General features: G+C 39.1%; 1 protein-coding gene across 3 annotated transcripts; it reads left to right on the plus strand.

Annotated features, from left to right (window-relative positions):
- LOC143881558 (F-box/FBD/LRR-repeat protein At1g13570-like) lies at positions 1–19099 on the plus strand. 3 transcript variants are annotated; one of them, XM_077384692.1, is made up of 5 exons: positions 1–1416; positions 1503–1658; positions 1770–2196; positions 13265–13686; positions 14586–14992. In XM_077384692.1, the coding sequence occupies exons 1-3, from the start codon at positions 475–477 to the stop codon at positions 2073–2075; spliced, it is 1404 nt and encodes a 467-aa protein (XP_077240807.1). In that variant the 5' UTR covers positions 1–474; the 3' UTR covers positions 2076–2196; positions 13265–13686; positions 14586–14992. The 3 variants fall into 3 exon arrangements, with proteins under 3 accessions (XP_077240807.1, XP_077240806.1, XP_077240805.1); XM_077384691.1 differs by lacking the exon at positions 13265–13686; XM_077384690.1 differs by lacking the exons at positions 1770–2196; positions 13265–13686; positions 14586–14992 and adding an exon at positions 18700–19099.
- The last annotated feature ends 8851 nt before the right edge of the window (positions 19100–27950 follow it).

Below are 27950 nucleotides of genomic sequence, written 5' to 3' on the forward strand. Positions count from 1 at the left end.
GTGAAGACAGAGTGTTAGGGTTTTGCTTGGAGTCGAGAGAGAGAGGGTTTTGTGACTTGGAGTGAAGGCAGAGAGAGCTAGGGTGTTGCGTCTGGTTGTAAAACAGAGCGATCGTGTAGGGTTTTGCTTGGAGAGAGAGAGAGAGAGAGAGAGAGAGAGAGAGAGAGAGAGAGAGAGAGAGAGAGAGAGAGAGAGAGCGAGCTAGGGTTTTACGACTTGGAGTGAAGGCAGAGAGAGGTAGGGTTTTGCTTCTACTTGTAAAACAGAGGGATCGTGTAGGGTTTTGCTTGGAGTCAATAATGAGAGAGAGCTTGGGTTTTGTGACTTGGAGTGAAGGCAGAGAGAGCTAGGGTTTTGCTTCTACTTGTAAAACAGAGCGATCATGTTAGGGTGTTGCTTCTAGTTTTAAAACAGAGCGATCGTTTAGGTTTTTTTTTTCAGATTCTGTGCTGCTATCGCAGCACTGCAATAGAAATGGGGGAGACACGGGCTTATAGTCGGCATCATCATGCGAAGGAGGATCGAATCAGCAAACTATCTGATGATATTCTTGGATCCATCTTCTCTCTCTTGCCCATGAAAGAAGCCGCAAGATCTTCTATTTTATCAAAAAGGTTTAGATTTCTCTTCACTTCCCGTTCTCATCTCGTTCTAAATCATCAACTCTTACCAGCTGCCACAACCTCTCTTCTATCAACAAGATTTAAACATCTCTTAACTTCCCTTGGTCGTCTTGTGCTCCATCGTCAAAGAAATAGGCTTGGTGAGTCTTGGTCTGGTAGGAAGCTTAAGCCCCATGAAATTCAGAAATGGGTCGGCATTGTTAACCACATCATTTCACTTCGCCGCCACCACGATTCAATCCAATGTTGTGAAATCGAAGACATTTGTTTAGATGAATGCCCCTTTGACATGGACAGATTCCTTTCTTTCCTAACAAAGAAAGGAATCCAGAGATTCATTCTCAAGAACTCGATTGAGTCAGGACTCTATAAGGTTCCCCTCACTGTTTTCTACTGTCGGTCTTTGCGAGAATTGGAGCTGCAAAATTGCTCCTTGAATTCTGTTCCGACTTTTGCATGTTTACACCGACTCGAATCTCTAAAGTTGATGTATGTTGAGGCATCTGAGGATCTTCTCACAAATTTAGTATCTTCTTGTACTCTTCTCAAGGAGTTGGAATTGTTTTGTCCTGATATAAGGAATCTCGAGATTGAGATTCCCAATCTTTTAAAGCTTGTCATTTTTACAAAGCAATCGTCAATCATACGGCTGAAGAATGCTGCACGACTGGTGAATTTTTCTTTACAGAATTCCCTCTCAAATCGCAACATTACCGAGGAGGACAAAGCCTTTCATCTGTTTTTGAGAGATGTTGCTAATGTCAAGTGCCTTCAACTGAGTTATCATATGGGGGTAGGCCATTTTATCTATCGATTTGATCACAGATTATGGAATTCTCTTATATTTAATTTTGTTTTTTTTTTCTCTTTTTTTTGAAGTATTTGTGCAGACAAAAGGTTCCTGAGAATTTGAGTTATCACTTTCCAAATCTAACGATTCTCAACATGGTTATCGACCTGAATAATGCGAATGATGCTCGATTTTTTACTGTCTTGCTAGACGGCGCCCCTTTCTTGCAAAATATTACCTTAGGTGTAAGTGACAAAAACTCTCTTATCAATGGATGCTGGTTTAAGTAATTGAATTCTCTGACCAAATTATAAACATTGACGTTCTCTGTGTGTGTATGTGTGTGTCTCTTTCAGTGTGATTCTCCAATATGTGATGATTTGGAAGAAATGGTTGAGCGAGATTATTGGAAGAAATTGAAACCTTTTTACTGTATGAGGCATCACCTTGTTACAGTTCGGATAGATGCCCGGTTCAACTCTAAGTATAATTTGGGGATTTTGGAATTCTTGCTCATGAATGGATCAGTGCTCAAGGAGATGCGTATTGCTTACGATAAACATTATGATAGAGGGATAAAGAATAAAAAGAAATCTCTACTTCAACTAAGGGCTTCTTCTCAAACTCTAGTAATATTCACATGTGAAGAGGAGTATTATTGAAGCTGTGATAAGAGATGGACGTGGAGAGTAAATGACAATTGCTTATCTCGCCGAGGGATTCTTCTCATGTCAAATAATTACCAACATGCCATTCAACCTGAAAATTTTTTGCCCTGTGCAGGTAGCTATCTGTATTTCTTTGTCATGAATTTCTTTGTAGAATCTAGATTTTACTTTTAAGTGAGTAGTTATTTCTTGGTCATAAATTCTCAAAAAAAAAAGAAGTTATTTCTTTGTCATGAATTTCTGCAGCTGAACATTTTAATTTCTATGTGATTCACTTGAGTGAACTTAATCGATTTTACTCTTACACGAGTACTTATTTCTTTGTTATTAATTTCCATAGATTAATATTTTGAATTCTATGTGATTCACTTTAATGAACTTAGTCCTGAAAGTATACAGCTTTCCACCATCACCTTGTTTACTCTTGAATCATGATAAATGCAAATTGATAACATCGAGGACGATGATCCTTCATGTTAAGATCATGAATTTGATCCAAATCCTACTCCGATGTCTTTATAACTATTGACTACATTTATTGACGCTAGAACAACTAGTGTGGGAATATGTTAAAGATAGCGCAGCTAATTCTCCACACAAATCTGAGCACACAACACAATCCTAGTCTTACTATATTGTTTCCTTTTTAAGGATATCTGTATCACCCATCAAATCTCCTAAGGATCCATTTTATGTGGCCACAAAGAAAGGGAATGGAATGGAAAGATGCCCCAATGGATACTTTTCAAATTCCAAGGGGTGTTTAGTTGTCATTGCGTATGAAACGTTGTCAATGTTTTCAAAAAAAGCTTTAAAATGTCGTCCATTATTATTATTTGTAGAGGGAATTTAAAGCATATATTGTTTTTTTATCTCTGTCTTCTCCTCATTTGGAAATACCGTGGGTGATGATGAAGTCTAGGGTCCCACATTGGGACATCTATGTGTAATCCAGTTCATTGAACTTGTATAGCTTCATGGGGCAACCCAATTGGCCTTGGTCCCATGCCAATCTGAAGACTTCTTTGCCTCATTCTACAAATTGGACCTCCCAATCCTTGGATTAAAATCCGTCTATGCTCTCTCCTAAAATCATTTCTTATCGGAACTGATGGCTAATGGTTCTCGGCATAGTCCTCTTGGAGTGTATTATGTAGATCTTAATTTCAATTTGATATTGAAAATGCTCTATGTTTATCTCCTTTTTTTAGCTGAAGTACCCATTTTAGATCATTATTATGCCACATTTTGCTTGAACAAAGTTCAAGTTACAGTTGTATTCCGAAGATCTGAATTGCAATCTGATATTGAAATTGCTCCACGTTTATCTTCTTTTTTTGCTGAGGTACCCATTCTAGATCATTATTATGCTACTTTATCGTTCACATTGCTTACAAAGTTCCAATTAGAATTTCTTCTGCCCCATATGCAATTAATCACTCTTTTAGGGACCATTTCTACCTTTGATTCCTGCACTAAGTTGACTTTTAGCTTTCTTCTTCTTATGAAATACATCATTGTTCTTTTCTTTTTCTCGTCCCATTCCCCATATTATTCCATGCTATCAATTTCATATTGATTGTTTCTTGTTCCACTCTTCTTTATTGTCATTTAGTCCCCCCTATTGTCATAGTTTAATGGTGAGAATAACTCTTCAAGCAAGTTTTACATTTTAGTTTCAGTTTTGTTTTCGGTCACCACTCAACTAAACTCAACTAGGCCTTTGTCCCAAATTAGTTGGGGTCGGCTAATGAATCCTTTAGAAAATTTTCACGAAGAAGGTGAAAGGATCTACCCGGCTCAAGTTGACTAAGTCTAATCCTGACAGTAGTTGGGTTCGTCTACATGGGTCATTTTCTTCCATTTTCTCATATCCAAGGTCATGTTCTCTGTTATGTCCTAGCCTTCAAGTCTTCCTCGCTGTTTCTATCCAAGTTGTTTTCTGTTTGCCCCTACCTCTTTTTACTTCATCAACTTGGCACGAGTCACTTCTTCTCACTGGAGCATCCAAAGGCCTACGTTGAATATGCCCAAACCATCTTAAGCGGTGCTCTTTCATCTTCTCCACTAAAGTTTCTCACCGGAGCATCCAAAGGCCTATGTTTTCGGTCACCATTGAAACGGAAAATTTGGTTTCGTTTGGACATTTCGGTTGAAATCCTATAAATTCTCTAAAATGTTATTATATATGCAAATAATAGGATTTTATGACGAAACTTCAGGAAATGCCAAATTAAGCACAGACACACTTAAAACCATCACATAAGCAGGAATACCTTCCATAATGGTTTAATATCGAACACCTAGTGACATGCACGCATGTCTTATAATTTAGTATGTACCACATCTCACATGTAATTCATGTTGGTATTTATACATAATCCAAATCATAAAGGATATAATTATGTAATACAAACTTATATCGTATACCACTACTGCACTTATGATTTTAGTTTCAGTATGCGTTTCAGTTTTGATATCGTATTGGTGGGGATAGAACAGAAACATTTCGGCCATTTCATGTCAATTTCGGTGGAAATTTAAGACCATGTCTTTGAGGTCTCTCATATCTTGAATCCAAGTAAGAGTATTTGATTCACTTCCTTGCTGAGGAGTGCCTTGATTTAGGGGAGACGTAGGATCAGTAGGATTATCTTCCCGTACATTTTCTCTAAAAATCTTTGTTTTTTGAATTCTGACATTTCCAGGAATGGTAAGGTCACCAAGTTTTCTAGCAAATCACCATGACTGGTAATTGCCTTCAGCACAAATTTCTAGTGAAGATAGAAACTTTAAGGATGAAAATAGTGGATAACACAGCATGTCACTATACACTATACCTATGAATTGGAAGCAAAGTGACTTTTGAATTATACTAGATTGCTAAGCCATGTTATCAAATGTTTATACACAAAGAGATTGTTACCTGCGATGCTGCACCAACTAACTCCGTTCTTCAAAAGTGCTCTTCGGATCATAGCTGTTAAAGTATAAAAGATAAATAACGCCTTTCTCTAACAACTTAAGCTTTTGCAGAAGTTGGTTAGTTAACATGGTATCAGAGCTGGGGCGCGGTAACTCCCGGGAAGATCTCGGTAACCCCAGTGTGTGCCTCCGAGGACGGTGGAATTAGTCCCACATCGGAAAAGTGATGGTGATGGGGCTGGGTTATAAGGGAATGGGCACCCTCCCTCTAACAGCTAGCTTTTAGGGGTGAGTTCTACCTAGTTAAATTCCCGGCAAATGGTATCATGGTACCATGTTAAGCTTTTGGAGAAGTTGGTAAGTTAACATGGTATCAAAGCCAAAGGTCTCGAGTTCAAACCTCCCAGATAACAAAAATCCACATGCGATGATCGGCCCAAAGTGGGACCACATGTGCTACGAGTTTGCCAAGTGGGCCACACGTGCGGGGGTGTTACAGTATAAAAGATAAATAACGCCTTTCTCTAACAGCTTAAGCTTTTGGAGAAGTTGGTTAGTTAACAATAGCAACCCAATAAAAACTCCAGAACTACTCTGATTGATGGATGGACACCTTGATGTAAAAGAATAAATCACAAATGGAACTCTTGTTGCAGATAATAATGGACAACTTAAAGGTGCTACAACTCTATACAGTACCAAACAACATATATATATATCAGCATGAAAAACTCCGATGCACGCTTACTACATGGATGGGCTATGAGCTTATGAGGCACGAGATCAGAGTCCTTGGTATATTATTGCTAAGATTTGTAACTTCTTAATTCCCATATTGAGGAAAGCAAATGTGGTAACAATGACTAATTCATTGTGGAGGTGTGGTGGATTCATCATCGAGCTGTATTTTTTGGTTCTTAACCCCTATTGTGGTTGTGTGGGTCATGTCAAAAGAGAGAAATCAGAGGAGGACCTTTGATAACAAGTGGTCTTCTTGCAGTTTGTTGTTTTGGGAGATTAAATGCACCTTTTGCTCATTGGCCATGATTAGGTTGTAGTTCATTGTTGACTCCATCCAAGAATTGCATCTGTAGTGGTCAGAAATTATTGAGAGTTGAGGGGGCAAGATGAATAGGAAAGCTAAGTGGACCCCCTTGATGCTGGTCAAGTGCGCGGAAGCGTACTCTGATGCATAGGGTGCCCAAGGAAGTCAATGTCGAAGTGATGGAAAGAGTGAACATGAGCTCAGCTTCCCAAAGTTGCAAGATTTTGAACTGGCTAGCTGCCCTCTGTCTTTGGTGATCTTGGGATTTTTCCAAGCCATAAGCTGTTGTATTAGACCTCAGATGAAGCTGTAACAAGTCCTAACCAAAGCAGTGTGTGGCTGCAATTCTGAATAGCGAACAACAGTTGCTGGAACGACAACGGATCGGAAGTACTATACTAAAATCTGTGTTCAGGGACACAATCAAACAATCCGATTGGTGCTGAAAATTGAGGCAGTTAGTGCAAATGCCATTCAATCAACTCACTAAGAGCAGCCACGCGTTCCACTCCATCCAACTTTATTCCAACCATCTGGCAGCCACCTCTACAATTACATGCCTTTCTTCTTCTTCCTCGGGCCACAAACCTTTCATTAAGTAGAGCTGTTGCACCCATGGTTTTAAATTTCGGTCTCGGCCGCGACTGAAACGAAATTTACATGAAGAACCTTTACAAGATTTCGGCAATTTCACCGAAATTCCAAAATTTCGCTGAAATGTCACTGAAATTTCGATTTTTAGCCTTTTTTACAAAATTTCCACCGAGATGTTATAATTCCCACCGAAATTTATGAAATATTCACCGAAATAGCTAAAATTTCCACTGAAATTTCCGAAATTTACACCTAAATTTTAGACATTTCGGCCGAAATAAAAAAAAAAACGAAATCATAATCATATTGTTACATGATTTTTGCCGAAAATTCGGCCCGAAACTGAAACGTTTCGGTTTCGGTGGTGACCGAAACTGAAATTTAAAACCTTGGTTGCACCTTTCACTTGTGTCCTGGGGCGAACTTTTTATCACAATTGTAGCACAACCCATTTTCTCGTCATTCTCATATCTCCAACAATCTGAGCTGTTTGATAACAATCCTAGGGGGCTTGCAAGGAGAGTTCGCTGAATTACCCATTCGGTTGACGACGGAGCGTAGCTGCCACCGTCTAATGCTGAACTTTTTTTCTCGTAATCAGGCCAGTCCAATGGTTGCAGACAAAGAGGTTGGTCAGAACATCTAAATGTCCAACTTGATGTCCTCCTTGACACCTCCCACAAAACAACTAATCACGAATGCCTCATTCAGCCCTGTCAGTACGATTAGCAAAACTCAAATGGAGTGTGATATTCTTTCACATTTGTGACCTGTTCAAGCATAGTCAAGAGAGACATGAGGTCGTCAGTAGCCCAGAATTGAACCTCCAATGCCTTAGAGAATGCTTCCCAATTAGAAAAAGCTCCAGTTTTCTCCATCCATCTGTATCATTGCACAGTTTGCCCTTCCATATGGATACCAACCTTTGATTAGGTGATATGCAAAAAATTGCACTGTTCTATAGATCCACCCCAAAGGGTCATGTGCATCAAATTTAGAAAAATCAGTCGCATAGTGCGGGTGTGAATAGTCGCACTTGTAGTCATTGGATGAGCATCTTATACTCGATTTATCAATCAGACAAATGAATTGTCTTCCCTTTCCTTGGAAAACTCATGTGAACGGTGATCATATTTCATATCCATGGCGGCAATGAAGCACGGATACGGGTACGGGGTGCGGGTACGACACGATACAAGTACATGGATACGTGTTTTTAAAAAAAAAAAGGATTTGGGTACGTTGTGGGGGTACGCTGATGTTGGACTCAAAATTTTAAAACAAGGGTAAAATAGTAAATCCCTTATTAAAATAAGAAGAGAGAAAAAGGGTGGTTACGTATCACCTTATCCCTAAAGTAAAGAGGGATAAATATATAAAAAAAAGTTTAAATCCCTAAAATTTAGGAAATAAAAATGACTCGCATAAGAAGTGAGTCGCCCACTTTTCAAAAAAGGGAGTTACGTTACTCCCCGCAAAAAGAGTGGTGATCGTGGAATCCTAGATAAGGAATGAGGTGGCACCCACAACGGCTTTAAAAAGAGGAAGTGGAGTTCATGAAGTTGAGAAAAAAGGGGATGAGGTGGCAGTTGCTAACTCCTTCAAGAGAGTTCTATAAATAGACTCAAGATCTTTGAGAAGAGGGATCAGATCTTTGCGAAACAAAAGTGACGTGAAGAACAGAAGGAGAAGAAAAAAAGGTGAGAAGATTACTGGCTAACAGTTTATTTTTTTTCCTCTTTGCAGGTTTCTCCCAAAAGGTTCCAGAAAGGAGACTAAGAAAAGACCTTTCTCTTTCGGGAGAAAGAAGAAAATTCCTTTAGAGAATCTCTCTAAAGGTCCCTATATGATCTTTTCTAGAGACTCCCTAAAGGGAGAAGACCTTTCTCTTCCGAGAGAAAAATGATAAAGGCGGCGGTTTCCCCAAGAGATAAAGGCGGGGGTTCCCCAACAAGAAGAAGAAAATCTCTCTCTAAAGGTTTCTTTAAGATCTCTTTCCAGAGACTCCCTAAAGGGAGAAGACTTTCTCTTCCGAGAGAAAGATGATAAAGACGGCGGTTTCCACCAAGAGATAAAGACGGCGGTTACCCCAGAAGAAAGAAGATCTTTCCCCTTCGGGAGAAAGAAGAAAATCCCTTTAGAGAATCTCTCTCTAAAGGTCTCTTTAGGATCTCTTTCCAGAGACTCCCTAAAGGGAGAAGACCTTTCTCTTCCGAGAGAAAGAGGATAAAGACGGCGGTTCTCCTAGAAAAAGAAGACCTTTCTCCTTTGGGAGAAAGAAGAAAATTCCTTTAGAATCTCTTTCCAGAGACTCTCTAAAGGTCCCTTTAGTATCTCTTTCCAGAGACTCCCTAAAGGGAGAAGACCTTTCTCCTCCAGGAGAAGGATGATAAAGATGACCGCTCCCCAAAAGAAGGATGAAAAAAGTTTAGGGAATTGAAGAAAGTTACCAGGACAAAGAAACTCTACCAGAAAGGATTTGTTAACAAAAAATAAAACAGATCTTTCTAGCGGATGATTAACAAAAGTTATATTTAGTTAAGAAACCTCTTGATGGATAATCAGAGGTGTTTTCTTCTTCAAGAAATGTAATTAAAGGCCAATAGAGCTGGAAGTGTACGATCCAAACCAAAATTAATAAAACCTCTTTTCACAAGAGGGAAATTTGATCCCAATTTATTTTATGTGTGATTCTTTTTTTCATGCATGTAAAATTTTTTGCGAACAGCTGAATATAATATATTTTTTATATTTTATTATATATTTATAAAAATTAAAAATTAAATATTTTGTTAAGGAATTCAAACAATTTAATTGGAGAACAATCAAATAACAATAACATCACCAAAATCTAATATTACTTCTAAGTTGTTAGGTTTTTAATTACGATATATATATATATATATATATATATATATATATATATATATATATATATATATAGAGAGAGAGAGAGGAAAGTGTTTGTGCGCTTAAGCGCATGAGAAATATGGTGCGCTGAAGGGTATTTTCGTTATTTTCGTTTCAAGTGGGTCCCACTAGCTAACGCAGATGAAAAACCCAAACGCCATTACCCTCGTTTTTTAAAAAGGTTGTAGAAGTTGCAGATGAAAAACCCAAACGCCATTACCCTCGTTTTTTAAAAAGGTTGAAGAAGTTGCAGATGAAAAACCCAAACGCAACATACATACATACATACCCTCGTTTGGGAAAAAGCTTGAAGAAGATCAGAAGTTGCAGATGCCCTCGTTTGGGAAAAAGCTTGAAGAAGAGAGCAAAAGTTGCAGATGCGTCGTTTTTTAAAAAACTTGAAGAAGATCAGAAGTTGCAAAATAGCCTAAATAGGTTATGCCCCAAAATTATTTCCATTGGTTGATTCTAACCCTCCGATCTATAGAGGGTTAGGATCAACCCTCTAACATTCAGATTGGAGGGTTAGGATCATCCTATGGAAATGATTTTTGGAGCATAACCTATTTAGGGTATGGCCCATTTAATGGACGGTTTGGATCATCCTATGGTGTGGGCCATACCGTACTTTTAATAAAGTGAGAGTGCGCTCATATGAAAACAGTAGTGTTGGTAACATTCCTTCTGTTTTTTATTTTATAACAATTTGCTACCAAACTTCTCCTATGGCAACTTCTCGGCATGTGGCCATCGGGTGCAAAGATGCGAACATGGCAAATATTTGGCAAATGTTGCTAGCAAACAAAAAAAAGAAGAAGCAATCATTACACCAGAAAAGTAAAATAGCTAAAGTATAAAGTTTTAAATGAAATATTACACAGAAATGTTTATAAATTTGTAAAATTACGAAAAAAATACCAATAAAATATCGAAAGTTATGACAATTACCGGAAAACAGATGAGGTCAAATCCGGAGAATTATTACAAACTTTTGACTGTCCAGATTTAAACAGAGGCCCTGAAAATCACTTTATTGTTCAACACCTACCTTGTTTAAATCTGTTGATACCACTGAGTGGTATTAACTCAGTGATCTCTCTCTTTAATGGATTTTAATGTTTTCTGAGTTATAACATTATCGAATTTTTTTTGTACCAACATTTTTGCTTGTTTCTTTGGAGCATCATATTTGTTTAATTCCCTAAGGATCTGCTTGGATTTCAAGAAAAAAACATTTCTGGCAGAATTTTTTCTTGTTAAAGGTAAATGATAAGATTATGGTTAATTTAGAGGGTTTTTCATCTGCAACTTCTTCAACCTTTTTAAAAAACGAGGGTAATGGCATTTGGGTTTTTCATCTGCAACTTCTTCAACCTTTTTAAAAAACGAGGGTAATGGCGTTTGGGTTTTTCATCTGCAACTTCTTCAACCTTTTTAAAAAACGAGGGAAATGGCGTTTGGGTTTTTCATCTGCAACTTCTTCAACCTTTTTAAAAAACGAGGGTAATGGCGTTTGGGTTTTTCATCTGCAACTTCTTCAACCTTTTTAAAAAACGAGGGTAATGGCGTTTGGGTTTTTCATCTACGTTAGCTAGTGGGACCCACTTGAAACGAAAATAACGAAAATACCCTTCAGCGCACCATATTTCTCATGCGCTTAAGCGCACAAACAGTTTTCTCATATATATATATATATATATATATATGTATATATTAGATATTTTGATATATTCACCCCCACTTGTTAATTGGGACAACCCCTCTATTGTAAATCTTTAATTTTGGATTTAATTTGTACTGGGTGCGCCCTCAATACGTACCCAAACCCCCAAACTAGATTTTCATTTTGTTTGTAGTGTGGGTGCGTACCGGGTACGCACCCAAAGAGTACCCAAGAGCACCCGTACCCGATACGCACCCGACACGTTGTGTGGGCCTCCAGAGAGTACCCGTGCTTCTTAGCATCGTGGTGATTTTGTTCTGGAGATAGTTAAGAAACTGCCCTTGCCGATTGGAGGTCTTGTTAATGCTCACTAACATTTCACTATGATGGTCGGATGTCTCCTTAAGCCGGTACGAGAATGTAAACGACAATAAACTAGAAATAATTTTTAAGGTCTATGGCACTGAAGGGTAAAAGAGAAGAACACCAAGTGTCTGTAGCAAGAAGCAGCTGAAAGACAAAGGAGGTCTGAGTTGTTTTTTTTTTTGAACTGCTAATGCATACAAATGAGGTCTGATGACTTCATTATGGGAGATTATATGTATTTATAGCCAAACTTCTAAAAAAACCCTAGTCCTAAGTTTTCTCAACGGTTATTCGTTCGTCTATGGTGCAGGTTTGTTATGTATCAAACGTATGGAATTTGTTACGAGCGAAAATACGTATTGACATTATTTCTCATCGTACGTGGAACGGCACAAATAGCCTCTTCACACCTTTGAAATCATGTTAATCTTTTTTTAGCTTTTTGTTGTTTATTAAAATGGCAAAACTACCCCTCACATGCCATGTGGTATTAGGGGTGCAACTTGGGTCGGGTTGGATCGGGTTGAGGCCAACCCCCTAACCCCACCTAACATAGCATTCCCTCAACCCTAACCCTAACCCAAGCCTCATTTTGAGGATGGTCAACCTTAGTTCCTAGCCCAACCTACCTCTAAATCTCTCGACCCTAACCCAACCCATCTAACCCGAAATTGGGTCAGGTTGAGTTGTGTTCCCCTATTGCCAAACAGAAAACTCAACTCAACTCAACAAAGCCTTTGTCCCAAACTAGTTGGAGTCGGCTAAATGAATCCTTAAGAAAAATACAATAACCAAAATAAAATCAAGATAAAATTAGGGGACGGAGGTCCGGTTCAGGCCGAGCCAGGTTGCCAAGCTCTCAACCCAAAATTAAATCGGGTTGGCCCCATCCTAAACATAGGTTTGGGTATAGATGGTGGCCCCAATGGAAATCTGGGCGTACGGAGGTGCGGCCCAAGATTCCTGGGTGCTATGACACTCAACTTCTCAAGCGGACCTAATCGCCTCCACAGTGGGCGCCAATCTGTTGTGGCTCGGATTCGATTTCCTTGGGTGTCCTGTGGTCTAACTGTGGCAGAGGGGTGGTCGGCTCGGCTGGACGTTTTGCACTCAAAGAACCTGGTGAGGAATTCCTAAAGCCGAAACTTTTGGGAAAGCCTTCCGATGTTTAAGTCAGATAAGGCAACAGGTGGTGCTTGGGATAATGCAAAGAAATACATATCAGTTGATTTGTACCTTTGCATCTTACGTCTAAAATCTTGTTTGTTTCAGATTCATATCGATTGGAGAGTTGAGTCTTCTATAGTCTCCCTCTAAAATCAAGACAAAATTAGAGGACGGAGGTCCGGTTCAGGCCGGGTCAGGTTGCCAAGCTCTCAACCCAAAATTAAATTGGGTTGGCCCCATCCTAAACATAGGTTTAGGTATAGATGGTGGCCCCAATCCCGTTATTAACATGAGGTATCAATTGATGGGTGCCACCCATTGCCAGGAATGGTCATAAAATGTTAGGCACTATCCCATCTTTGCATGTAGTGTAAAATAATGGGCCTTCAGATTTGGTGAGCTCATCAGATAGTGTAAAATAGTTGCCCCTACCCATGCTATGCTTAGGTATAATGTTGGCTCCCCCACTATCAAAATGAAAAATGAGGCATAAAGAAAAGTTAGTAAAAACAGGCACATGCCACAATCGAGCACCAATCGAGGGTTGAAACATGGCGCAGGTCCCGCGCAAGCCACCGAGTGGCATGGCCAAATCATGGAGCTCAGCCAGCAAGCGCTCTGAAATCCTAGGGCCCAATGGAAATCTGGGCATACGGCGGTGCGGCCCAAGATTCCTGGGTGCTATGACACTCAACTTCTCAAGGGGACCTAATCGGCTCCACAGTGGGCACCAATCTGTTGCGGCTCGGATTCGATTTCCTCGGATGTCCTGTGGTCTAACTATGGCAGAGGGGTGGTCGGCTCGGCTGGAGGTTTTGCGCTCAAAGAACCTGGTGAGGAATTCCTAAAGCCGAAATTTTTGGGAAAGCCTTCCGATGCTCAAGTCAGATAAGGCAACAGGTGGTGCTTGGGATAATGCAAAGAAATACATAGAGGTAACTCATTTGTTATGTGAATCTCTTGCACTTGGTTGCGTGTTAGTTCTTTGCTGCACTCCCTTACAGCACTTTGTAATCCATTCATGTCGAAATTTCAATTTATGGAAGCAACTAAAGAGAATCCGCAACTGCACTGTTTTAGCATGGATTACTTCATTCATTATCAGTTGATTTGTACCTTTGCATCTTACGTCTAAAATCCTGTTTGTTTGAGATTCATATCAATTGGAGAGTTGGGTCTTCTATAGTCTCCCTCTCCTAGTTATAACTTTTTCCTGGATATATATTGAATCCTAGCCTCGCTCCCAAATTTGAGTTTTGTAATGCTGCAGCCTGCAGCTTATTGGAGTAGGCAGTCAGGTTTATATTGCACAGACCCCATGCATGCTACCATGGTTTTCAAGCACTTGATTAGACAACTCATCCTTTTTTGTAGTATTTTTTTAACCTGGAATTTATCTGGAAACCCGAGAAGGCGCCTTAAATTTATTAATAATGGAAAAAAAATAACAGAGGGCGGCATGCCTAACCTCCAAACCCAGATTAACAACGTAAAAATTAAAGAGTACCTCTATAACTAGTAGTACCCAAAGCATCACAACGGGTCCCACCCCTAATATCTCTAAGGAGATCCTTCGACGAAACAAAAATATTACTGTCCTTCATTTTACAGGCAAAATTAGCTAATGGGTTCGCTGCTTGATTACCTTCTCTATATTGGTGCGAAATAGTAGGGTTAGCAAGCCTCAATTGCAGTGTTTAATATCTGAATTGGCTTTTCATTCAGTTCTCTGTCTAGTGCACTGTTTCTAAAATTACTGTATCTGCACAAGAAGTTCATACTTTTCATTAGTTTTGTACTTAGATCTCTGATTTTGTTTATGATTTCTGTCTAGGCTGGTGCTTCAGACCATGCACGATCATTGGGTCCGAAGGGATCAGACCCACACAAGGCTGCTGTGATTGGTGACACTATTGGCGATCCTCTGAAGGACACTTCTGGGCCATCCCTCAACATCTTGATTAAGCTAATGGCAGTGTAATCGTTCGTGTTTGCTCCATTCTTTTCTACACATGGAGGGTTAATTTTCAAATGGCTCTGAACTCAAATTCTCAGTTGGGTAAGGATTGTGGTTGTGCATAAATTAGAAAATATCCAGCATTGACAGTAGCCACGGTTTTGTGTTAGTTTACATTTTAAGGGACACTTAGATCGATGATCAAAGTAGAAGATTGTACGATGCTATTGATAATGCTGTCATATCACCACTTTCTCATGAATCAAAATAGCATATACAGCTTACATCTTTGTTTGCAGTTCCTTTTGCTGTTCCTTCTTTTATCCAAGGTCTGAGAACTCGAAACTTATCTCTGATCCGATGAGTTCTTGAACTTATCAAAACTTCTCTACTTCGTTCGATGCTTGGTTGAATTTCCTTTGTACTCTAAATCAGATTTTCAAGTTTAAAAGAGTGAGTTACCCCTTTAATAGACCTGACCCAGATGGAAGAGACATTGATGACTGATTTTTTTGTTGTTTTTTCATTCTGCTGTTTCTGGGAATTGTGTATATGAAGGTTTTTTCTGCTTGGGAAGGTGTTTATATTAGATATGCAACTTGGGTCAAGCTCAACCTATACTCGAACGGTTAAACTCGATTTTGGGTTGGGAAAAGCCAACACAATTTAATTTCGGGTTGAAGTATTGAACCTCTAGACCTTTAATTTTATCGTGATTTTTAAAGTCTGGTTTATGTTTTTTTTTTTGAAATCTGATCTCTGCACTACCATATTCTGATTAGTGGCACTACTCACTGTTATTCACTTTGCTGATTGGATGTGATCAAGGTTTAAAATTTCGGTTTCGGTACCGGTTTTGGACCGTGAAATTTTGGTCGAAATCTGGTTCTTGACCCGAAACTAATATTTTATTCCGAAATTTCGGTGAAATATTAAATTAATATTAAAAAAATCATTTTTTGGGTCAAATTTCGAAAAAACTGAAATTTCGGCCGAGATAAATGACCGTTTCGGTTTTGATGCATTTCGGTGTCGGTCTCGGATTCGGTTGAAATTTAAAACCAAGGATGTGATATAGCATCTTGAGTATTGTAACAGCAGTTAAAAGTTTATTAAAAAAGTGTTAAAACAAAGTGACTAGTCATTAAGAAATATGGTAGTGTAGACATCAGTCCCTTTTTTATTATGTTTTATGCTCTTGCCCTAGGCTAATCCGAACCCAACCCCACTCAACCAGACCCGATTCGAAAAAAACAGGTTAGATGGGTCGGGTTATGGTTGAGAGATTTTGAGGCAGGTTGGGTTTGAGTTGACCATCCTTAATGGGAGGCTCGGTTCGGCCTGGTTAGGGGTTGGGTCTTGTTAGTGTTGAGGGAATACTATCTTGGGTTTGGCTAAATGCAACAATGGCTCAAAGATCTAGGTCCAACGTTAGTCATAGTGTGGGAATGAGCCCTTAGGGTTAGCCAATGCTGCCTATTGAATGGTATCCGCAAATGTTCTATGACAAGAGCGGCAAAAGGGCTCTTCATTGGATACATGTCATTTTCAGTTACATTTTAAAATAGGTTGAAAAAGAAAAATCAGTTACATTTGATGATGTGGATCCAATCATGAGCCCGCCCTTCTGAGGCTCTTTATGCAGGGCTCCCTTGTATCTATCATTCCTCTATTTATTAATTAGAATACATTTTTATTAAGACTTTTCGCAAAATTTTTGCACAGCTTTCACTTAGAAAATGGATGATTTCTCTTAAAAACTTGGCAAACCTTTATTATGAGAAATTATATGATGGATGCTCAGACAGATCGGTATTGGTGGTACGACAGAAGTACCGTGCCCTTGATATTTGATCCAGCAGCAGCACCTTAAAAAGTTTTTAAGGTGCTGCTGCTGTTAGATCAAATATCAAGGGTGGTACCGCCAGTACCGATCTACATGTGCATTCACCATATAAAATCTCCCTCTATTATAAAGCGAGATTTTATATGGAGGGGCGCTTGATTTCCAATATTTTCAGAAAATACGATGGGGTCCACTTCACAGGATGATCAAAACCGTTTATTTGTTGGGCCACAACGTAAATAGGCTGTACCCCGTAGATCATCTCCATAGGGTGATACTAATCTCGATCTATATGGGATTATGTAATATACAGTCCCTCTACAGGGGCTGGATTATGGTCGAAATCGGCTAAAACCCTGTTTGTTTTGGATTTTGAGAACCGAATGTGAGTGCAAAACTGATTATTGGACTCAATATTAAACGTAAAGCTAGATAGAGGAATTTTCTTGGAGTTCCAAAGAATCAACCTACCTGAAATATTAAGCAGCAAGGTGCTGTCCTAGAGAAGCCTTTTTTTTTTTTTCTACGTGGGATTATGTTAACAAGAAAATAAATAAAATTACTTCCCAAGGGAAGAAGCATGGCTGAGAACACACTACATGAATCTCCTATAAGTTTACATGGGTTAATTTGAGGAAACTCAGGTCTTCAATGAGTTAATTCGAGGAAACTCAACTTCCAATATGGAAACTGCACTAAATTTGATTATTCCTTTCTGAATAGCCATGCAGCATCTACATTATATAGAAATTAGGGAAAGGGAAATAAGGAAACATAAGTCAGCAGAATGTAAAAAGGAAAATAAGCGAACCCTAGGGTTTTGCGTCTTGTTGTAAAACAGAGCGATCGTGTAGGGTTTTTCTAGGAGTCGAGAGAGAGAGAGAGAGAGAGAGAGAGAGAGAGCTAGGGTTTTGTGTCTAAGGGTCAAGGGAGAGATAGCTAGGGTTTTGGTTGGAGAGAGAAAGCTAGGGTTTTGCTTCTAGTTGTAAATCATCAACTCTTACGAGCTGCCACAACCTCTCTTCTTTCAAGAAGGTTTAAATATCTCTTAACTTCCCTTAGTCGTCTTGTGCTCCATCGTCAAAGAAATAGGCTTGGTGAGTCTTGGTCTGGTAGGAAGCTTAAGCCCCATGAAACTCAGAAATGGGTCACCATTGTCGACCACATCATTTCACTTCGCCACCACGATTCAATCCAATGTTGCGAAATTGAAGACATTTGTTTAGATGAATGCCCCTTTGACAGAGACAGATTCCTTTCTTTCCTAACAAAGAAAGGAATCCAGAGACTCATTGTCAAGAACTCGATTGAGTCAGGACTCTATAAGGTCCCCCTCACTGTTTTCTACTGTCCGTCTTTGCGAGAATTGGAGCTGCAAAATTGCTCCTTGAATTCTGTTCCGACTTTCGCTTGTTTACACCGACTGGAATCTCTAAAGTTGGATGATGTTGAGGCATCTGAGGATCTTCTCACAAATTTAGTATCTTCTTGTACTCTTCTCAAGGAGTTGGAATTGTATTGTCCTGATATAAGGAATCTCGAGCTTGAGATTCCCAATCTTTTAAAGATGTCATTTTTACAAAGCAATCGTCAATCATACGGCTGAAGAATGCTGCACGACTGGTGAACTTTTCTTTACAGAATTCCCTCTTAAATCGCAACATTACCGAGGAGGACAAAGCCTTTCATCTGTTTTTGAGAGATGTTGCTAATGTCAAGTGCCTTCAACTGAGTTATCATATGGGGGTAGGCCATTTTATCCTATCGATTTGATCACAGATTATGGAATTCTCTTATATTTAATTTTGTTTTTTTTTTCTCTTTTTTTAAAGTATTTGTGTAGACAAAAGGTTCCTGAGAATTTGAGTTATCACTTTCCAAATCTAACGATTCTCAACATGGTTATCGACCTGGATAATGCGAATGATGCTCGTTTTTTTATTGTCTTGCTAGAGGGCGCCCCTTTCTTGCAAAATATTACCTTATATGTAAGTGACAAAAAACTCTCTTATCAATGGTGCTGGTTTAAGTAATTGAATTCTCTGACCAAATTATAAACATTGACGTTCTCTCTCTCTCTCTCTCTCTCTCTCTCTCTCTCTCTCTCTCTCTCTCTCTCTCTCTCTCTCTCTCTCTCTCTCTCAGTGTGATTCTCCAATATGTCATGATTTGGAAAAAATGGTTGAGCGAGATTATTGGAAGAAATTGAAACCTTTTTACTGTATGAGGCATCACCTTGTCACAGTTCGGATAGACGCCCGGTTCAACTTTGAGTATAATTTGGGGATTTTGGAATTCTTGCTCATGAATGGATCAGTGCTCAAGGAGATGGGTATTGCTTATGATAAACATTGTAATAGAGGGATAAAGAATAAAAAGAAATCGCTACTTCAACTAAGGGCTTCTCCTCATACTCTTGTAATATTCACATGTGAAGAAAAGTATTATTTCTAGAAGCTGTGATAAGAGATGGATGTGAAGAGTAAAAGACAATTGCTTATCTCGCCGAGGGATTCTTCTCATGTCAAATAATTACCAACATGCCATTCAAGAATCTAGATTTTACTTTTATGTGAGTAGTTATTTCTTGGTCATAAATTCTAAAAAAAAAAAAGTTATTTCTTTGTCATGAATTTCTGCAGCTGAACATTTTAAATTTTATGTGATTCACTTGAGTGAACTTAATCGATTTTACTCTTACACGAGTACTTATTTCTTTGTTATTAATTTCCGTAGATGAATATTTTGAATTCTATGTGATTCACTTTAATGAACTTAGCCCTGAAAGTATACAGCTTTCCCCCATCACCTTGTTTACTCTTGAATCATGATAAATGCAAATTGCTAATATTGAAGAAGATGATCCTTTATGTTAAGATCATGAATTTATCCAAATCCTACTCCGATGTCTTTATAACTATTGAATACATTTATTGACGCTAGAACAACCAGTGTAGGATATTGTTATAGATAGCGCGGCTAATTCTCCATACAAATCTGAGCACACAACACAATCTTAGTCTTAGCTATATTGTTTCCTTTTAAGGATATCTGTATCACCCATCAAATCTCCTAAGCATCCATTTTATATGGCCACAAGGAAAGGGAATGGAATGGAAAGTTGCCTAAATGGATACTTTTCAAATTCCGAGGGGTGTTTAGTTGTCATTGCGTAAGGAATGATGTCAATGGTTTTGTTATAAAAAAGCTTTAAAATGTCGTCCATTATTATTATTTGTAAAGGGAATTTAAAGCATGTATTGTTTTTTTATCTCTGTCTTCACCTCATTTGGAAATACAGTCGTTGATGAATGATGATGAAGTCTAGGGTCCCACATTGGGACATCTATGTGTGATCCAGTTCATTGAACTTGTATAGCTTCATGGGCCACTCTTCTATGTTGTATTGCAGTGGGTTTTAAAACAATCAGATTTGTGTGTGTGTGTGTGTGTGTGTGTGTGTGTGTGAGAGAGAGAGAGAGAGAGAGAGAGAGAGAGAGAGAGAGAGAGAGAGAGAGAGAGAGAGGTCTACCAAGGATTGGGAGGTCCAATTTGTAGAATAAGGCATAGAAAGTCTTCAGATTGGCATGGGACCAAGGCCAATTGGGTTGCCCATGAAGCTATTTTTTTTTTTTTATCCATTTCAAAAAAAAAATAGCTTCATGGGCAACCCAATTGGCCTTGGTCCCATGCCAATCTGAAGACTTTCTATGCCTTATTCTACAAATTGGACCTCCCAATCCTTGGTAGACCTCTCTCTCTCTCTCTCTCTCTCTCACACACACACACACACACACACACACACACACAAATCTGATTGTTTTAAAACCCACTGCAATACAACATGGAAGAGTGGCCCATTGCCTAATTTCTTCAAAGCTCTCTCCTAAAATCATTTCTTATCGGAACTGATGGCTAATGGTTCTCGGCATAGTCCACTTGGAGTGTATTATGTTGATCTTAATTTCAATTTGATATTGAAAGTTCTCTATGTTTATTTCCTTTTTTTTGCTGAAGTACCCATTTTAGATCATTATTATGCCACATTTCACTCACATTGCTTGAACAAAGTTCAAGTTACAGTTGTATTCCGAAGATCTGAATTGCAATTTGATATTGAAATTGCTCCATGTTATCTCCTTTTTTTTGCTGAGGTACCCATTCTAGATCATTATTTTGCTACTTATCGTTCACATTGCTAATTAGAATTTCTTCTGCCCCATATGCAATTAATCACTCTTTTAGGGACCATTTCTAGCTTTGATTCCTGCACTAAGTTGACTTTTAGCTTTATTCTTCTTATGAAATTCATCATTGTTCTTCTCTTTTTCCTGTCCCATTCCCCCTATTATTCCATGCTAACAATTTCATATTGATTCTTTCTTGTTCCACTCTTCTTTATTGTCATTTAGTCCCCCCTATTGTCATAGTTTAATGGTGAGTATAACTCTTCAAGCAAGTTTTACATTTTAGTTTCAGTTTTGTTTTCGGTCACCACTCAACTCAACTCAACTAAGCCTTTGTCCCAAATTAGTTGGGGTCGGCTGATGAATCCTTTAGAAAATTTTCATGAAGAAGGTGAAAGGATCTACCTTGCTCAAGTTGACTAAGTCTAATCCTGACACTAGTTGGGTTAGTCTACATCGATCATTTTCTTCCATTCTCTGCTATCCAAGGTCACGTTCTCTGTTATGTTCCTAGCCATCAAGTCTTTTCTCATTGTTTCTATCCAAGTTGTTTTCGGTTTGCCCCTACCTCTTTTTACTCCATCAACTTGACACAAGCCACTTCTTCTCACTGGAGCATCCAAAGGCCTACGTTGGATATGCCCAAACCATCTTAAGCGGTGCTCTCTCATCTTCTCATCTAAAGTTTCTCACTGGAGCATCCAAAGGCCTACGTTTTCGATCGCCACTAAAACGGAAAATTTGGTTTCGTTTGGACATTTCGGTTGAAATCCTATAAATTCCCAAAAATGTATTATATATACGCAAATAATAGAATTTTATGATGAAATTCAGGAAATGCCAAATTAAGCACGGACACACTTAAGAACCATCACATAAGCAAGAAATCCTTCCATAATGGTTTAATATCGAACACCTAGTGACATGCGTGCATGTCTTATAATTTAGTATGTACCACATCTCACATGTAATTCATGCAGGTATTTATACATAATGCAAATCAAAAAAATATAATTATGTAATACAAACTTAAGTGGTATACCACTACTCCACCTACGATTTTAGTTTCAGTATGCGTTTCAGTTTTGATATTGTATTGGTGGGAATAGAACAGAAACATTTCGGCCATTTCATGCCAATTTCGGTGGGAATTTAAGACTATGTCTTTTAGGTCTCATATCTTGAATCCAAGTAAGAGTATTTGAATCACTTCCTTGCTGAGGAGTGCCTCGATTTAGGGGAGACGTAGGATCAATAGGATAATCTTTTGGTACATTTTCTCTAAAAGTCTTTGTTTTTTGAATTCTGACATTTCCAGGAATGGTAAAGTCACCATGTTTTCTAGCAAATCACCATGACTGCTAATTGCCTTCAGCACAAATTTCTAGTGAAGATAGAAACTTTAAGGATGAAAATAGTGGATAACACAACATGTCACTGTACCTATGAATTGGAAACAAAGTGACATTTGAATTATACTAGATTGCTAAGCCATGTTATCAAATGTTTATACACAAAGAGATTGTTATCTGAGACGTTGCCTCAACTAACTTCGTTCATCAAAAGTGCTCTTAGTATCATAGCAACCCAGTAAAAACTCCGGAACTACTCCTCTGATTGATGGATGGACCCCTTGATGTAAAAGAACAAATCACAAATGGAGCTCTAGTTGCAGATAATAAATGGACAAATTACAGGTGCTACAGCCCTATACAGTACCAAACAACATATATATCAGCATGAAAACTCTGATGCACGCTTACTACATGGATGGGCTATGATCTTATGAGGCACGAGATCAGAGTCCTTGGTATATTATTGCTAAGATTTGTAACTTCTTAATTCCCATATCGATGAAAGCAAATGTGGTAACAATGACTAATTCGTTGTGGAGGTGTGGTGGATTCATCATCGAGCTGTATTTTTTGGTTCTTAACTCCTATTGTGGTTGTGTGGGTCATGTCAAAAGAGAGAAATCAGAGGACCTTTGATAACAAGTGGTCTTCTTGCAGTTTGTTGTTTTGGGAAATTAAATGCACTCTTTGCTCATTGGCCATGATGAGGAAGTAGTTCATTGTTGATTCCATCCAAGAATTGCATCTGTAGTGGTCAGAAATTATTGGGAATTGAGGGGGCAAGATGAATAGGTAAGCTAAGTGGACCCCCTTGATGCTGGTCAAGTGCGCGGAAGCGCACTTTGATGCATAGGGTGCCCAAGGAAGTCAGTGTCGAAGTGATGGAAAGAGTGAACATGAGCTCAGCTTCCCAAAGTTGCAAGATTTTGAACTGGCTAGCTGCCCTCTGTCTTTGGTGATCTTGGGATTTTTCCAAGCCACAAGCTGTTGTATTAGACGTCAGATGAAGCTGTAACAAGTTCTCCCCAAAGCAGTGTGTGGCTGCAATTCTGAATAGCGAACAACAGTTGCTGGAACGACAACGGATCGGAAGTACTATACTAAAATCTCTGTTCAGGGACAGCAATCAAACAATCAGATTGGTGCTGAAAATTGGGGCAGTTTGTGCAAATGCTATTCAACCAACTCACTAAGAGCAGCCACACGTTCCACTCCATCCAACATTATTCCAACCATTTGGCAGCCACCTCTACAATTACATTCCTTTCTTCTTCTTCCTCGGGCCACAAACCTTCCATTAAGTGGAGTTGTCGCACCTTGCACTTGTGTCCTGGGGCGAACTTTTCATCACAATTGTAGCACAACCCATTTTCTCGTCATTCTCATATCTCCATCAGTCTGAGCTGTTTGATAACAATAGTAGGGGGCTTGCTAGGAGAGTTCGTTGAATTACCCGTTCGGTTGACGTCGGAGCGTAGTTGCCACCGTCTAACGCTGAACTTTTCTTCTCGTAATCAGGCCAGTCCAATGATTTCAGACAAAGAGGTTGGTCAGAACATCTAAATGTCCAACTTGATGTCCTCCTTGACACCTCCCACAAAACAACTAATCACGAATGCCTCATTCAGCCATGTCAGTACGATTAGCAAGACTCAAATGGAGTGTGATATTCTTTCACATTTGTGACCTGTTTGAGCATAGTCAAGAGTGACATGGGGTTTTCAGTAGGCCAGAATTGAACCTCCAATGCCTTAGAGAATGCTTCCCATTTAGACAAGGCTCCAGTTTTCTCCATCCATCTGTATCATTGCACAGCTTCTCCTTCCATATGGATACCAACCTTTGATTAAAAGTGGTTTGGTGATATGCAAAAAATTGCACTGCTCTATAGATCCACCCCAAAGGGTCATGTGCATCAAATTTAGAAAAATCAGTCACATAGTGCGGTTGTGAATAGTCGCACTTGTAGTCATTGGATGAGCATCTTATACTCGATTTATCAATCAGACAAATGAATTGTCTTCCCTTTCCTTGGAAAACTCATGTGAATGGTGATCATATTTCACATCCATGGCAGTGATTTTGTTAGAGAGAGTTAAGAAACTGCCCTTGCCGATTGGAGGTCTTGTTGATGCTCACTAACATTTAACTATGATGGTCGGATGTCTCCTTAAGCCGGTACGAGAATATAAACAACAGTAAATGAGAAATAATTTTTAAGGTCTAAAGGACTGAAGAGTAAAAGAGAAGAACGGCAAGTGTCTGTAGCAAGAAGCAGCTTAAAGACAAAGGAGGCCTGGGTTGTTGTTTTTTTTTTATCTGCTAATGCATACAAATGAGGTCTGATGACTTCATTATGGGAGATTATATGTATTTGTAGGCAAACTTCTCAAAAAACCCTAGTCCTAAGTTTTTTCAACGGTTATTCATTCATCTGTGATGCAGGTTTGTTATGTACCAAACGTATGGAATTTGTTTTTTTTTTTGAATGGTTAGGTATGGAATTTTTACGAGCGAAAATATGTATGGACATTATTTCTCCTCGTACGTGAAACGGCACAAATAGCCTCTTCACACCTTTGAAATCATGTTACTCTTTTTTTAGCTCTTTGTACCCAAGCCTCAGTTTGAGGGGTCAACGTTAGTTCCTAAGCCAACCCGCCTCTAAATCTCTCAACCCTAACCCAACCCATCTAACCCGAAATCGGATCAGGTTGAGTCGTGCCAAACAGAAAAATACAATAACCAAAATAAAATCAAGATAAAATTAGAGGACGGAGGTCCGGTTCAGGCCGGGCCGGGTTGCCAAGCTCTCAACCCAAAATTAAATTGGGTTGGCCCCATCCTAAGCATAGGTTTGGGTATAGATGGTGGCCCCAATCCCATTATTAACATGAGGTATAAATTGGTGGGCCCCACCCATTGCCAGGAATGGTCATAAAATGTTAGGTCCCATCCAACCATAGCGTGTGCTGTAAAATAATGGGCCTGCAGATTTGGTGAACTCATCAGATAGTGTAAAATAGTTGCCCCTACCCATGCTATGCTTAGGTATAATGTTGGCTCCCTCACTATCAAAATGAAACATGAGGCATAAAGGAAAGTTAGTAAAACGGGCACATGCCACAATCGAGCACCAATCGAGGGTTGAAACATGGAGCGGGTCCCGCGCAAGCCACCGAGTGGCATGGCCAAATCATGGAGCTCGGCCAGCAAGCGCCCTGAAATCCCGGGCCCAATGGAAATCTGGCCGTACGGCGGTGCAGCACAAGATTCCTTGGTGCCATGACACTCAACTTCTCCAGTGGACCTAATCGGCTCCACAGTGGGCGCCAATCTGTTGTGGCTCGGATTAGATTTCCTTGGATGTCCTGTGGTCTAACTATGGCAGAGGGGTAGTCGGCTCGGCTGGAGGTCTTGCGCTCAAAGAACCTGGTGAGGAATTCATAAAGCCGAAACTTTTGGGAAAGCCTTCTGATGCTCAAGTCAGATAAGACAACATGTGGTGCTTGGGATAATGCAGAGAAATACATTAGAGGTAACTCATTTGTTATGTGAATGTCTTGCACTTGGTTGCGTGTATGTTCTTTGCTGCACTCCCTTACGGCATTTTCTGATCTGTTCACGTCGAAATTTCAATTTATGGAAGCAACTAAAGAGAATCCGCAACTGCTATTTTAGCATGGATTACTTCATTCATTATCAGTTGATTTGTTCCTTTGCATCTTAGTCTAAAATCTTGTTTGTTTGAGATTCATATCGATTGGAGAGTTGGATCTTCTATAGTCTCCCTCTCCTAGTTATAACTTTTTTCATGGATTTGTATTGAATCCTAGCCTCGCTCCCAAATTTGAGTTTTGTAATGCTGCAGCTTATTGGAGTAGCTAGTCAGGTTTCTTTTGCACAGACCCCATGCATGCCACCATGGTTTTCAAGCACTTGATTAGACAACTCATCCTTTTTTGTAGTATTTTTTTAACCCGGAATTTATCTAGAAACCCGAGAAGACACCTTAAATTTATTTATAATGGAAAAAAATACAAGAGGGCGGCATGCCTGACCTCCAAACCCAGAAAAACAACCTAAAAATTAAAGAGTACCTCTATAACTAGTAATACCCAAAGCATCATAACGGGTCGCACCCCTAGTTTCTCTAAGGTGATCCTTCGACGAAACAAAAATATTATTGTCTTTCATTTTACAGGCAAAATTAGCTAAAGAGTTCGCTGCTTGATTACCTTATCTATATTGGTGCAAAATAGTAGGGTTAAGAAGCCTCAATTGCAGTGTTTAATATCTGAATTGGCTTTTCATTCGGTTCTCTGTCTAGTGCACTGTTTCTAAAATTACTGTATCTGCACAAGAAGTCATACTTTTCATTAGTTTTCTACTTCGATCTCTGATTTTGTTTATGGTTTCTGTCTAGGCGGGTGCTTCTGACCATGCACGATCATTGGGTCCGAAGGGATCAGCCACACAAGGCTGCTGTGATTGGTGACACTATTGGCGATCCTCTGAAGGACACTTCTGGGCCATCCCTCAACATCTTGATTAAGCTCATGGCGGTGGAATCGCTTGTGTTTGCTCCATTCTTTGCTACACATGGAGGGTTACTTTCAAGTGGCTCTGAACTCAAATTCTCAGTTGGGTAAGGATTGTGGTTGTGCATAAATTAGAAAATATCCAGCATTGACATTAGCCATGGTTTTGTGTTAGTTTACAGTTTAAGGGAAACTTAGATACATGATCCAAGTAGAAGATTATACGATGGTATTGATAATACTGCCATATCACCACTTTCTAATTAATCAAAATAACATATACAGCTCACATCTTTGTTTGCAGTTCCTTTTGCTGTTCCTTCTTTTATCCAAGGTCTGAGAACTCGAAACTTATCTCTGATTCGATGAGGTCTTGAACTTATCAAAACTCGTTTCCTCATCGGGTAATTTGTTGAATGATTTCTCAAGTTCTTTAGATACTTGGTTGAATTTCTTGTGTACTCTAATTCAGATTTTCAAGTTTAAAAGAGTGAGTTACGCCTTTAATAGACCTGACCCAGATGGAATAGACATTGATGACTGATTTTATTGTTGTTTTTTTCATTCTGCTGTTTCTGGGGTGTATATGAAGGTTTTTTCTGCTTGGGAAGGTGTTTATATTAGATATACAACTTGGGTCAAGCTGAACCTGAACTTGACCGGTTCAACTCGATTTCGGTTTGGGTCGGGAAAAGCCAACACAATTTAATTTCGGGTTGGGTTAGGGTTGAGGCATTGAACCTCAACCTCTGTCCTCTAATTTTTTTTTTTTTGTGATTTTAAAGTCTGGGTTATGTTTGTTGACAGGATTTATAAGTTCCTGATTGACTCGTTCCCTTGAAGAAATATTAGAATTTTTTTTCTCTCGATATTCCCTTCTTTTTCGCCGTGGTGGGAATTATTCGCCCCCATTGGAGATTGGAGGTCGAGTACATTTCTATAATAATCCTCATTATCTTTCAAAAAAAAAGAAAAAAGTTTGGCTTATTAGTTTTTTTTTTGGCAGCTGATATCTGCACTACCATATTCTGATTATTGGCACTACCATTTTTTTTGGCTTATTAGTTTTACTGATTATTCACTTTGCTGATTGGATGTGATAGCAACTTAAGTATGGTAACTGCCGTTAAAAGTTAATTAAAAAAGTGTTAAACAAAGGGAAATGATATATCCGCCCCTTATAATCAATCACCAGGAACACCCCCTGTCAGTGAATCAATGACTAAAGGAGGGCTGTTGTGCTTATGTCAGAGGAATTCAATGTCCCTGATTGCCACAAACACTGACAGGAGGGTGTTCCTGGTGATCAAAAG

This window comes from Tasmannia lanceolata, unplaced genomic scaffold, assembly GCF_043159265.1.
Source record: "Tasmannia lanceolata isolate RefF3 unplaced genomic scaffold, GAP_Taslan_0.1 ptg000007l, whole genome shotgun sequence".
NCBI lineage: Eukaryota > Viridiplantae > Streptophyta > Magnoliopsida > Canellales > Winteraceae > Tasmannia > Tasmannia lanceolata.